At 41.1% G+C, this 14,907-nt stretch overlaps 1 protein-coding gene across 4 annotated transcripts in view; it reads left to right on the top strand.

Moving 5' to 3' along the window:
- Positions 1–14,907, top strand: part of flncb (filamin C, gamma b (actin binding protein 280)) — a 75,725-nt gene that overhangs the window by 20,183 nt on the left and 40,635 nt on the right. For all 4 annotated transcript variants that reach the window (XM_078282208.1, XM_078282209.1, XM_078282210.1 and 1 more), the window contains exons 2-4: positions 4,072–4,320; positions 11,013–11,110; positions 14,002–14,152. In XM_078282208.1, coding sequence (XP_078138334.1) covers positions 4,072–4,320; positions 11,013–11,110; positions 14,002–14,152 — 498 coding nt within the window. The remainder of the gene's footprint in view (positions 1–4,071; positions 4,321–11,012; positions 11,111–14,001; positions 14,153–14,907) is intronic.

Consider the following 14,907-nt stretch of genomic DNA (forward strand, 5'->3'; position numbering starts at 1 on the left):
TGACGGGCACCGATCCATAAACGATTTCATTGTGGGGAACAATGAAAAGCTGTAGATGGATGAATGTAAGAAGTCCTTGAAGAGCTTTTGACAGACTGAGAGACTCCAGATGTCTCCAGAGGTGGGGTGTGTGTGTGTGTGTTGTAGTCTTTCTTGGCAGGGTGTGTTGATCAGCGCCTAGCACAGAGCGGTACAGCATGGTTAACATCAGCGTGGGAGGTTCTTCTTATCTGCTCACCAGGCAATCCCGAGGTCAAAGACATGTGCCACGGAAACCAGAGAGAGTCAACTAAGCTTTCAAACTCAGATGGACATTGTGTGAAAAAAGATGTAGTGTTTATGTCAGAAACACCCAGCTTCTCTACTCTGCTCTACCTGTTTCTGGCCCCTTCGTGGAAGTTAAAAGTTACTGCTATTGGTTCTGTTAAGATGAAACTTTAATGATCCCCATGGGGAAATTGGGCCACTGCAGCAGCAAATGGTAATAAGATACAGTGAAGAAAAGCTAAATATAAACTAAAATATAGCCAATGAATGAAAAGTAAGGGGGGAAAGTATGGATTACAGCATTATCAGAGTATGCTACAGAAAATGAATGTAATGCAAAAATATCAAAATATATGCAATATATAACAATGAGAAGGATATGGGAATATGAAGAAAAACATTAATTTATAGTAAACATACATGATGTGCAAAATGTGTGTGCGTTTATATAAATAGGTCTGCAGAAGGCCATACATATGTATAGAGAGTGGCTAGGTGTATAGATGTGTATGATATAAACAAGGGTTAGACTGCTATATGGGGCTGCCATTGGACTTTTATTAAATATCAGATATTGGCCTGTCAGTATGGTTCATCCTGAAAATCCTGACATGAAGTTGTTGTTGTTGTTTTTTTTAACATTTTATATATTCATTTGATTGTTCAATAATATTTTTGTAAAATAATTCTTCATTTAAAGGCCTAATATACATGATTTTTTGGCATGAAAAATTAAGTTAAAGATATTGAATGTCAGCACAAAATATCAGCTATCAGTTTAAAAATATTGATATTGGCCTTTAAAAACCGATATCAGAACTTCACACCATGTTATTATATCCACTATTTCCATTTATCCACTCTTTCGCTCTTTCTGATTCTGTTTGAAATCCTGTCTCCCTGTCTCGGGGTGGTTCCTGGTTCCCAAGCCGTCACTCCATCACTGTTTATTGTTCTAGGCTGACATGCCTTCTTCCATGCCTGCCTGCTGTGTTTGATCCAAACTGAATTCCTGACCCCATGGTTATTAACATGGGCTGTTGTTTGAAAGCAGTTTGTTTGTGCTGTCTGAGGTCAGCGTGAAGCTGAGCGAGAGGAAGCGACTCATTCAGTCAATTATGGTTTGGCAAGTGGGAAGTGTGCAGGTCTGCTGCCTGGAGTGGTCAGCTGTGTCCGGATAAATGAATTTGAATTACCTGAGCCTGGGTAAGATAAAAATTGGGTTATTGCAACGGCAAATAGTGGTAGAATACAGCAAGGAAAAATTGAATATAAAACTAAAAATAGAATATTAACAAGAATATAGTAAATTGGGGGTTATATTAACATATGCATCCAACAATTTTAACAACATGTTAATATGAATGTATGTGGGAAGTATGAGAAAAAGTCTGGATTACAGCATTAATAAGGTGTGCAAAAAAAAAGCACTTATTGAGGTAAAGAAGAAATGAGAGCATAATATTTATATGAAAAATAGGACAAAATATGAAATATAGTTATAGATATAAATATATGTAGTATAACAAAAATGAGATGGATGTGGGAGTCTGAAGAAAGCAGATATGGGAATTTACAACAATATAAATGATGTGCAAATGTGCGTTAACACATGAACAAATCTAAGTCTCTCTCTCTCTCTCTCTCTCTCTCTCACACACACACACACACACACACACACACGGACTGACCACTACTCTGATGCAGTCTTACACCACTGACTATAATGTGTACACCAATAGTATATGACTGAATAAGCACTGCTGTCTCTTATTGCATTCATTGTCCGATCTATGTGTGATAAGTGTGTGTGTTGCTGAAGTGTTAGCATGGAGCACCGGAGCCAACGATCTACCGTGGACACATGGATGATTTTGGTGTCTATGTCTCCATCACTTAACCGCAAGTTGACCAACAGGACAATCTACCAAAAACACAATGTATTCCTTTAACATGCCTCATAGGGAGAACATGAGGTTTTCATCACGTATGTTCTGAGCGTTCAGATTAAGGATAACACTGTTCCATATGGTGAAAACATAATGACCCAGATCCAGTGTTGGGGAGAAGAAAGGAAGAGAAAAAATAGATAGGAGACATAGGGAAACAGGATTGGCAGTGTAGGGTCATGTTGCAGAGGTTTGGCTAAGATTGAGGTGTGTGAGTGTGTGTGTGTGTGTTTCTTATTTAAACTGACCTCATTCCAGAGACCTAGGGTTGAATGACATCATCCTGTAGTGCTGCTGCAGTTCTACTTTGCTGTCCAGCTCAATGGATACCTCGCATTACAGCTCTGTGGGAGAAAGTCTCTTGACATCTGAAGCCAAGCTCTCTTGGCGAGCAGTTCTCAGCCTTTCTGGTGCCAAGGCACACTTGAGCAAAACAGAAGAGTTGGGAAACCAGCTTATATGATTTATTGAAACTGCGCCACAACATCATGTATGATCACAGAACAAGAGAAATCACAATGCACTGCTGAACGGCTCCTTAGATTGCTTTAGCTTTGAGTGTGCAGCGTGATAAAAAACCTCTATGAATTGAAATTTAATTAGTTGAATACAGTCAATTTGAATTTTAAGGACTTCAATACCCAGAAATCCTGTAAGGTGACGTCAGTAAACCGCACTCATGTTTGTGATTTAGGCTTGATTTGTACATAAAACATCTTGCCTAGTGCAGCTTTAAGTTTAGCTAATTATCAAAGAACAGCTGAGTTTACTACATGCTAATGCAGCCTGGGTTCAATTGCAGGTTGAGCACTATTTAAACCCCTTACAACTACATATACTTTAAAATCTATTAGACGCACACAATCGGGGGACAGACACAAACACTTGATGTAAACCCCACACTTACCAAAATGGAGGCCAAGCAAATCCATACAGACCAGACGCAATGATCTGCATGTGTGTGTGTGTGTGTGTGTGTGTGTGTGTGTGTGTGTGAGAGAGAGAGATTGTGTGCAGACTATGGAGGGTAAACAGCATGATCATGAGTAGAAGATGAATGAAGCACTCAACGCTGTGAGTGATTGTGTGTGAGCTGTCTGTGTGTGTTTTCAATCTCGTACTTTTGCTACACTGATCACAAGCAGCAGGGCCGGCCAGGGGGGCAGCAACAGCAGAGTAAATACAGATGTGTGTTGTTGTGCCAGCAGACTGGGGCTGAAGACCTGATCCCACAGCTCTGCTCTGCCTTTAAAGCACATTGGTTTCCTTAATAAGTGAAGGCTAAGGCTGCTCTAGTTCACTTGGTGTACAGAACGTTGAGACACAAGCAAATGTTAGCAGGCGAGATCTGTGCAAGTCTGGTATTAACTGTTAACATACAGTAAGTTCAAAAGGTCCAATAGGTGAGACAGTTAGCCACAGTGGTGAATGAGGTCTTGGGTCTTTACATACAAAACAGGAGCCCGATGACTGATGGATGATCTTGTGGTGCCTGGGAACTTGATTCCTTTCTTGATAAATCTCAGTTTCTTATTTTACATAAATGTGTGTGTGCTCACTTGCAGTAAGAACCATTTACTCTCCTGCTATCCAAACAACATCAAACCTGTGCACCTGTGCATATTTATGAATATATTTATGAATTGTGTGAACCACCACCAATGCAATTCCACTTCCCCCAATGGTTTGGGAGTGTTAGGGCCCAAAACAACAAGACCAACCTAGACAAACTTAAAGCACCCATACTGGCTCCAACAGTAGCTTTCTGATGAAAGAGTAGAGGCACTCTTTGTCCCCCTGCTCTACCTGTCTCTCTGACTAAACACTTAACCCCTTCCTGTCTCGTCTTCCCCAGACTCTAAAGCCATTGTGGATGGGAACCTGAAGCTCATCCTGGGTCTGATCTGGACCCTCATCCTCCACTACTCCATCTCCATGCCCATGTGGGAGGATGAGGATGACGAAGATGCTAAGAAGCTCACCCCCAAGCAGCGTCTGCTCGGCTGGATCCAGAACAAGGTGCCCCAGCTTCCAATCAACAACTTCCATCGGGACTGGAGGGATGGCAAGGCCCTGGGAGCCCTGGTGGACAACTGTGCCCCTGGTAAGAACAGGCGTAGGCCACAAGAAGAGTAGTTCTATCACCCAGTTACTCTAAATAATAATAGATTAAACTGAATTTGCTCAACAATGCCTCATATTAAAGGAATATTTCACCCCAAGATGAAAATTCTGTCATTATCTACTCAACCCAATGTCAGTGGAAACTCCATTGAAGTTTGTACAACCACCAAACACAAGTTATCTACGTAGCTCCATATCAGTTTTCTGTAACACTTGAAGTGAACAGTATGGTTTAAGTTCCAAAATGTGCATGAAATGACCATCAAATTTCTCTAAACAACTCATGCAGCACAAGCTAAGTGTTTTGTAGCAAAAAAATTGCACCGTGAGTCCAAAAGGCCTAGGTTTACCTCATTATGTAGCTTTATTTGAGGTAGAGGAAATAGTAACTTCTTCTTCTGAAACAAGGAAATGGTCTTGTTTACAACCTGCCAGCCAATAGGAGAGGTTGGGGGCAGTGCAGTGGTTGCCACACTACACATGAAGAAGAAGTTTCAGTTTCCTCTACCTTGAATAACACTGCATAATGAAGTAAATGTAGGCCTTTTGGACTCACTGTGCGGCTATTTGACTGTATTATGCTGAGTTTTTAGAGAAATTTGATTTGTCCTTTTTGGACTCTAAACATCCAGACCCCATTCACTTCAATTGTTTAGGAGAAGGCTGAGATAGAACTTGCTTGTTTGGTGGTTGTACAATACAGTTTCCCGAGAGTGAATAGATGATCACAGTTCATTTTCATTTTGTGGTGAACTGTTCCTTTAAGAACAACGACAATCAGAAATGGAGTCAGTTCTGCTCTCATAAGTGCTGAAACAGGATCTGCCATATGATGCCATAATTCCAGAAGTCCTTGTTTCCTAAACAATGAGCAGAGGTTAGTTAAGGCAAAATTGACCTCACTGACTGACTGGTAGCCTTGCCTGATGACAAAGGCACTGTTTATTTATCTAACATATGACATCACTCAGGATATCCTTGGGTGGGCTACAGAGGAAGCAGATACTATGAAAGTGTTACATGAAAAAGATTCTAAAGTACACATTGGCCGCTATTCCGTTGCTTAATGTGACTCATAAACCACATTAAAAGGAGAGCTGTTTAATAGAATTTGTTCTACAAGTCTAATCAGACCACTTCAGATCACATGAGGCTGCAGTGGATAAGCAAAGTACGCTGAGTGGTGGAAGGATGGGACAGACTCTGTCCCCTGTGCCTTTTCCTACCCACAATCCTCCCTCGTTCCCTCTCTCCCTCCCTTCATTCATCCTTCAAAAATAGAAGCAAACTTTCTGTCACTCTAAAGCAATCAGGTGAGATGAGAACAGGAGGGAGGGAGAAAGATGATGATGGAGAGGAGGGTGTAATAAATGGATACTGACATTCAATCCTGCAGCCCACGAGAGAAAACGTTGCCTGTAGCTTGAAGTCATGGGGGTCAGCCAGGGGGGACTTGTGCAACAGCTGCCCCTGACTGAATGATGCTCAGTGGGGGAGCTGTCAGTACTCTAGTCCCTGGTCTTGTTGTTTGCGTGGAAGCTGCCTTTAATTTAGCCCACGTTCCTGGCAGAGAGTCAGCATCCCTAAGATCCACGTCTAGAGGTCTTTTGCCTGACCCCTCATCAGTGTAAATGTCCCTTATTCAACCGAAGGCTGATGATGCTCCATTTATAAAAATGAGTTTGCATTACATTGCATTTATCATCAATAATTGATTGCCGCACAGATAACTGCCACATGGATGAGGCAGTAGAGAGGCTGTTTCTCTTTGTTTGCAGTATATAAGCATTTGTTTTAACAGTGGGTTTGTGAGATTATTTTGTGGCCATGTTTTTATGTTTTTTTCATGAGGGGGTGAAAGTGCTGATGTAAGTGCATTGTTTGTGTGTGTGTGCCAAAGTATGTTTGCTTTGGAGAGAGGCTGAGGAAGCAGAGCAAACAAGACTCTATTCTAACTTAAATAATGCATTCACCTAACAGGCTTAGGGTCATAGAGTTGGTATCTGTTTATGTGTTGAATTTTCATGTGTGTATGTGTGTGTGTGTGTGTGTGTGTGTGTATCTAAGTGTCTATAGTGGTAAATCACTAAGATTAAACAGCCGATTTGTACTTGCATATGCTATTCCCTGCAGCTGCACAGAATAAACTAATTTCCCCATGGAAGTCACTGAAGTTTCATCTAATCTAATCAATTGACTGGCTGTTAGCATCTGCCCCTTTATATTCACAGAACAGTTACATTGTACCTCATCATTTAATTTCATTCATCATTGGTTCAAAAAGTTATCACCTAATTGGATAAAGCTAATTTATTTAAAGCTAATTTGTTTAATTTAATCGGACAGCTTAATGTCACTTTTGTTTCCATTTTCCATGGAATAATTGGGATGTGCTTATGCCTGCTGAAGATAATACAAGTTACAATCCCACAAACTTTAAAAAAAAAATACACATAGAACATACATACACATAAAACATTAAAAAGCATTTTTATTATTTGAGTTTGTGAGATATAATTAATATATAGTGACCAGTAAATGGGCAGTCACAGACAAAACCCTCTCATGCAAACATGTTTGGTTTTGTTCTGTTACCTCTCTTCAGTTAATCAGTCGTCCATCACTACATTGCAATACTGCTACACATTCTATCCTCAGTCTGTTTGTGTTTAGCAATGTTTGTTACATTTTCCATCAGTGCATTTCATGTTAACTGAGTGGGTAAAAGAATGACACACAAGGTTTAGCTTCAGTTTCCTGGTGGGGAATTAAGAAACACCAAGGAGTTGCAGGCTCACCTCAAGGACTTGTATGACAAGAGGATGCACCACAAAGAGAAAACAGTCAGATATCATATGCCGTTGTCTCGGAACAGCTCTTGAGGAATTCTAAACCCTGGGCTCTGCACACCAGAAATGTCTGATGCCTTTCTTGCCACGGGGTGCAACTCCAAAGGATACAGTAGCACCAAACCCAGTTCATCATCCCATCCTCTGGCACGACTGTTTGTGGGAATGGGCTTAGGGCTAGGACTTCTGACAGGCAAGGCCCTTCCACTCTGGAATGTACCAATGTCTAGGAGTTCAGAAACTCCTGAAGTGATACAAGAGTGTGGTCAGCTAGGGCATTTCAAGGCAGACTGTCCAGGGTTGCCTTCGAGCAAGACAGCTGTCAGACATCTAGAAACTGTTGAGGTGTCCAGAATACCACAAGGAGGAACACATTACTTGTGTTCATATTGCCATTTGAGATTACCAAGAAAGTGGGTCCTGTGATCTATGAATGGCACTTGCCTGATACATCGGAAAAAGCACGTTTTTCATGTGCACTTCTTGAAAGAGGTGCATCAGAGCAGTGGTGGGCACACATTGTTGTTGATAAGGAATTGCTGCAAGAGCAGAATTTTCCCTCCTTGGCTGAAGTCCTGATGTTTCATGATCTGAGCCACCTCAGATCAGCAGACTGCCAGGACGAGCTGGGGGCACACATGCCTCAGGAGCTATTCAGCACACAGCCTTGTTGTATAGACCTTATCAGGCATGAAATCTGTCTCCTCTCTCTACAGCAACCCATCAGGGAAACCTCTTGTAGGGTTCTGGCTAAACTCATGCCTGCACTCTAGGAGTAGGTGGAGGATTTGCTACCCATGAGAGTCAATGGACCCTTTCACAGTGATGCAGCCCAGTGGTGCAGCCCTGTGTTGCTGGTGCTCAAAAATATTCAAGATTAAGGTTCACTGTCAACTTCTCAAAGTTGAATGCATGCATGCATTTCAAACCTTTGACGTATACCCTGTGCCTCTGGTCGACGAACTGATTGAGCCCATGAGGAATGCCAAGTACCTGTCCACCTTGGACCTCTGTAATGGATGTTCTATTGTTCCTTTAGTCTTTGTTTTTATAAGTTAATGTATGCATGTGTTTGGAGGCACTGTACATAAATCATTACGCGTGGAATGCGTCCTGTTGTCCTGAGTTTACCTTGTACCACCTTCCTAGACCCTTTGGCTGGGGTAGCTTACACAATGATCTTAATGTTACTAATGCATGAGTTGCATTCTTTCTCAGTAGCACGACCTAGGGCAGTGGTTCTCAAACTTTTTGAACCAAGTACCACCTCTGATCAAAGCAAAGCGTCCAAGTACCACCTCACCTACAAGCCAACATCTCAAAGCACAAATATGACAAGTAGTATGAGCGCATAAGTACGGAGCCTGGGAGTGGCCATTTGGAGAGAAAAAAAGTTATATCGAGTCCACGATTTACTGTAACGATACAATTCGTTCCCTCGATTTCGTTAAACTGTGTATTTTAGGAAAAAATAAACGCGCACGAATAAACCAAAACGAGGGCTCATTTTAACCAGATCGAGGGAAAAAGAAAAACGAGAGCTCGAATTGCGCGCACGTTACAGTAAATCGTGGCCACGACATAAATTATTTTTCTCCCGATGGCCACTCCCGGGCTCCGTACATAAGTCATTCGGGCAGGCAGAGCCAGTGCAAGTACGTGGGCTGCGTGGGCAGAAACCTTGGTCAATTTTATAAAAAATGTAAAATGTAAAATATGAAAACATTTTAAGTCTTTTTAAAATTTTGATTATGTTGGTAAATCACAAATTAAGAATTTATAAACATTGTAATGGTTTCAGATGGTTTTTCCAAATTCTCAGTGCAACAAAAAAATTCCAGTCATCTAGCGTACCACCAGGGGGCGCTCCGCGTACCACTGGTGGTACACGTACCACAGTTTGAGAACCACTGACCTAGGGTATCCCTGTTCGTCTATAAATGGTACAATTCTGGATGAGATTCAAATTGCCCTCAGATTTATTGCTAATTGGTCATGACACCTTGGGCCCCCTGGATACTTCAAGAACGTTCATTTTGTCGAAGTGTGCACTTCCTGCCACAACCCATTTTATTGAGTGTGTGTGTGTGTGTGTGTGTGTGTGTGTGTGTGCGTGTGTGTGTGCGTGTGTGTGTGTGTGTGTGAGGAGCAATAGGAATAGGGCTGAGATGTTAAAGGAGCACAGTGAAAACAAGGCCTATTGTCTTCCTTCATTAAATGAAGGAAGGGTTTAGGTTTGGCAGGAGTCCATGGCTTGTCCTACAATGAAGCACTAAGCAACAGCTAAGACGGGATTTGCGCACAAGCATGCACATGCACACACACATAGGGCAGTTAATTAATCTCTCCCACTGCCTCTCCCAAATGCCTTGTAAAACTATCTTTGCATACAAACTTGCAAGGCTGGTACACTTGCATTTCGCCCCAAATGGAGGCACATTAGGTCCAGGCTTTTTGAGAGGGCAAAATCTACCAGTCAAATTACAGCGGCTCATTAAAGAGAATGTTTGTGTTTATGAGTGTTTGTCTGTTTACCACAAAGATAGAAAGGCTACATATTATTCTCTGTGGCAGCAATGGTTATTCTAGAAGAATGCTTTGTGGTTTATTATGGATGTAGCTCTCTCATTACATTTTGCTGTTGCTCCCCACAGAAACTCTCTTTCTCTTCCTGCACTCTGTTTGTTTAACATCCCTCTGCCTCACACCTCTGTTTTCGTTCGGCCCCTGGCAGCTAGTGAAGTTTGCTTTAGGAAGCCGCTCTGTGCTGCAAACTTTCTAGAACAACAGTAGAGGTGGCCAAAGCCAACTAGCCCGGGAGGAAGAGAAATGCAGGCAAAGCACTGGAGGGAAACTTCAAACAATGGACTTAGAAACATGTAGACAAACCTCTCCCTTATTCAACCCTAGACCCCCCCTCCCCCCATGTCCATAGTCTTTCTCAGTGTGTCACTCCTGGTAAATCCTATTACAGGCATTATCATACCGCATGCGTCTGTGTATATCCTGCATGTATGCATCGATCTCATTCAGTAAGACACAGTGGGTTAGCGGGGAAACGCTTTCACTCCCTGACCTACTATGTTGGTTGCTTCCTTCTGCTGATCAGCACATTACTGCTTGTTTCCACTGGAAAGGTAAAACACTCAGGGGTTTAAATCTGTGGTTTAAGGATTACAAGGGGAGTAGTGGACTGGACTGCTGCTTTTGAATTTTTGAAAATTGATTATTATCCTACAATATGTCAAGAGATGAGCAGACTCGGGTTAAATTCTTATTGATTGTCAGCATTATCAGCCTGTATCTTTAGTATTAGTAAGATCTTAACATGTTTCAAATCCTTGGGGCACTTCCTTAACAATCAAATTGTTTATGTTAGCTTTGTCTGCTAGCTAGTTAGGTGACTTTGGCTTGTTAAAACTGCTACTGTTAAAACTAGTTGTTAGCTACAACTTAGCTACAACCTAGTTAGTTTGGAGATAAATATAACATTGAACTTACATGAATTAGCTGACTACTAACATTAGCTAACACTATGGATCAACATCATGGATGTTCCTTCAGTCCAGTTGCTGTGGCCTTTTATTTGGACCTTCTCCAGCTCTGCTCATCTCGACAACAATAGTTTTTTTGATGAATATTACATTTTTTTGCACAAAGACTGTTTGAGTTGAGCCTCTGTTTCCATCTGCTTTGCTGTCTTCCGGGTAGGGTTACCCAACCCTGATTATGATGTCTATCAAATATGGCCGCCGTGTAAATAAAGCCAGTGGTGCAGACTCTTTTACTCACACCTCTTGTCTCCTCTCCTCCTGTCCTCCAGGTTTGTGTCCGGACTGGGAGACATGGGATCCTAGCCAGCCAGTGGAGAATGCCAGAGAGGCCATGCAACAGGCAGATGACTGGCTCGGTGTGCCACAGGTAACAGAGAAAACAATATATCCAACTCTGAACAATAGTTATTCAAAAATTGACAAAGATAAATCCTCTGTACTCTCTCTACAGAGAGATGTGCTGCGGCAGAAAAGACTTTGCTGTACTGTACTCTACAGATGCTGTTGATAGGTTGCCTGCTCTAGGCAAAAAAATAAAAATACACCTGTCTTGTCAGCCTAAATCACAAAGTGGGGTTGCAACAAAGATGAGAATTCCATCCACAATAATTGAGATGGTATAGAAATCCAAAAGTGTCTCCTAATGTTAGATCTGTTGTCTTTCTCATCCCTTTGGTATCCTTTGGTATAAAGCATCAGACCAGCTGGGTTATGATACAGGGGCATGCCTCTATCCATCCTAACATTGTGTACTGTAGTTGTCAAGTTGAATGGATCCATTCATATAAAGTGGTATCTGCAGGAGTAAAGTATGATGACATTTATGTGCAGCAGGTCCTGAGGCAAGTCTGTGTCTTTGTTTAATGTTGTCAGTATAGGAATTTCCCTTTTCTAATGAAGCCATTGCAAGCAACTAGGAAAGGTTAAGCTGGTCAAATTCTAGTTATTAAATGACCAGTTGTATTAGTTTGGAACTGCATTTGGGTTTGAGACAGAGGTTGATTAAGCCTATATTGACATGGTCCTTGGAGCGAGAGTGTGTTGGTTGGCACAAAGTAAGATCCAGATCTAATTCGACATGTACTATGTTTAACCCACAAAGTTCTCAGTAATAAATACATCAAGAACTGCTGCATATTCCAAGACGAGAAAAAATGAGTCTCTGACCTGCGCTTTGTCATGTTAAAAGAACTCGAACACTTGATGCAAATGGACTTAATCACGATCATTTCAAAGTCAATGGTTGCAGGCAGGATTAGAAAATCTGCAGAAAAAAACTCTATAAAGAATTCTGCTTTGTAGTAGTAAAGAGAGGCTGAAGAGTGAGGAGATAAATTATAGCTGTTGAGATCATGAGTGGCCTAGCCTTTTTCTCAAGCTGTATTCACAGTGTATTCATGTGTTTGGAAGGAATGGGTGGACTGGGGCTTTGTGCATGCTAGCTGTGTATTTAATAGATATTTTTCTACCTACTCTGACTTTAATAGTACAAATCAAAAAGTAGTGCTGTGCTGATCTGATCCACTGGCCAGAGTTCAACACCGCAGCATCAGGTGCTGCCCATTTAGACGTGCTAAATGCCAATATGGGCTATTTCCAGACATGCCCCATGGCCCTACAGCCAAGGGTTTAATTTAGCTGGACCACGACACAAGCCTAACAGCATGGAGGGAGAGAAAGTGAAGACAATGACTCGGTGAAAAGGGAAAGGAGATAGAGAAAAAGCAGGTTGCTCATTCAAGCACTTTGGGACTTGATGGATACAAGCCCAGTTTGCCACGAAATGTTTCGTCAAAAATATTCATTACAAGTCTAGAAATTCTCTTGTACAATACAAATAAATATGTTCAGTTGTAACCAACTACTTCAGCCTTGACCAAAATCAAAACTATAATTTTTCATCTATTTCTTTTCATTTTCATTGATTCTTTATTTTAGCAGTTAGTCTCACTGAGACTAAACATTCATAAAAATGACAAAGGAAATACACGATACAGTCCCTTGTTCCAGCTGTCAAACAGTCAGCAACATACAGAAAACGTGAGATGTTATTGCTTAAATTCTATTGAAAGGGACATGTTCTAATTTACACACCACAGAGTCCCAATGCCATTACAAAACAGACAATACACACACATACAGAATCACTCTGTATATTTGACATGAACACTCAGGTGGGGTCTTATAATAGCATATTAATTAATAGGACAAAATTATATTTGTTTTTGATGGCCGATACCGATATTTTTGTATTCAAGCTGCCAATAGCTGATATATTGTGCTGACATTTGACCATTATCATGCCAAAACATAACAAGAATTGTACTCTTGTCAGGGTGGAAAAGCAGCTCTTTAAGGCAGAGTGACCCACCTTAAATATTCAATGGAAAGGAAACTCTATACATACATTACTGCCTTTAAATGAAGTATTTACAGAACAGAAAATGACTGAACAATTAAATGAATTAATAAAATGTGCATAGAAATGGCTGATAACTGATGTTTAATAAAAAGCCTATAATGGCGCAACATATCATCCACCTGTCTGGCAGAGGGTAATGAGGAACAGGGTCCAATATAAGAGCAGCTATTTAACATTTAACAGGTCTTTCGTGTGTTTACCAGCTGCTACAGAGCGCTCAGCACTGACTCACTAACTACTATGTGTACACACACACACACACACACACACACACACACACACACATACACACACACGCACCTACACACACACACACACACAAACACTTTTACTGGCTGCCCATTATTACATTATTTTGTCATTTTTGGCTCTGGAATGACTACACTCATAAGAAGGGAGATTGTCTAATCAGTGATTACATTATGTGACTCTAAAACAATTTAACCCCGGCATTTCTTTCCACTCTCATCCCAGTCTTCTTGTTATGCCGCAGCCATCAACAGAAAGCGCATTGTGATTTTGGACACAATACAATTAGGCCTAATATCACCAGAGCCTTTTGATTTTCCACTGCTGGTTTTTGGACTGTTTCCACTGCCTATTAATTAAAGATGTTCTGTGTAGGCAGATATATCTGTTCATTAGCCTGTGCCCCCATTTAATTACCCCCTTTGATGTGGTTTTAGCAGAAAGACACTTCATTTAGCTCTCAATTATGGCTTCAATGGAATTGCTTAGTTATTAATGGGATTATCTGAGACTTGACAATAGAATGCTCAATGTGTCTGTGTTCTTTGAGGTAACCTTACGCCCCTTGTGTTCATCCTCTCTTGTAGGTGATTGCCCCTGAGGAGATTGTTGATCCCAACGTGGATGAGCACTCTGTAATGACCTACCTGTCCCAGTTCCCCAAAGCCAAGCTCAAGCCAGGCGCCCCGCTGCGGGCCAAGACCCTGCACCCCAAGAAGGCCAGGGCCTATGGACCAGGTGAGGAAGACAGGACCAAAGTCAATCCAAATACCTTAGTCCATGTGATTAGTTTGTATTTATTATTATTACAAGTGAAAATTAGCTTGAAAAGTGACCTATATCAATAACAGGTCATTACTACAACTTAACTAATGTTACTGCTAACATTCACTTAGCAAGGCCCACTACACTTACGTTACATCCTCAACGAAGGATTAGCCCACTTAAAATAAAAAAGAGGTCCAACAAACAATATACAAAACCTAAATCAATCAATCTAATATTGTGAAATTATATGAAACCAGGGAACTTGAAATTAATCCTCTACTAGCTAGCCAAACGCTTCCACAAGCATTGGCCCGATAGGAGTGTATTGGAGAGCCGCACACCCAGACAAGCGAGGAGTATGTAGCTCTATAGTGAAGGAGTCGATATCATATTGTTCAGTATTGAACAGTATGATGGAAAATGATAGGACATGTGCTTCATGAGTTATAAGCTATACTTGCCAATGGTTCAGTTGCTAATCTTAACCAGTAAGCAAAGTGCACAGAAAAAAATAAATAAAAAGGGTCTTGCAGCTACGCAGTTAGTAAAACAAGGTAAGGTTGATTTAATGCTCCTTCCCTTAACCATGTAAAAAAAATAAATAAAAGGTTGATATAATTTAACTAATGACTATATACTGCAGAGAAACAGACAGGCAGACAAGAGTGGAAAAAATGGAAACCAAAAGTATCTGCACCTTGCAAACATTAGAATTCGTCATTTGT

Source organism: Centroberyx gerrardi, chromosome 24, assembly GCF_048128805.1.
Source record: "Centroberyx gerrardi isolate f3 chromosome 24, fCenGer3.hap1.cur.20231027, whole genome shotgun sequence".
Classification (NCBI taxonomy): domain Eukaryota; kingdom Metazoa; phylum Chordata; class Actinopteri; order Beryciformes; family Berycidae; genus Centroberyx; species Centroberyx gerrardi.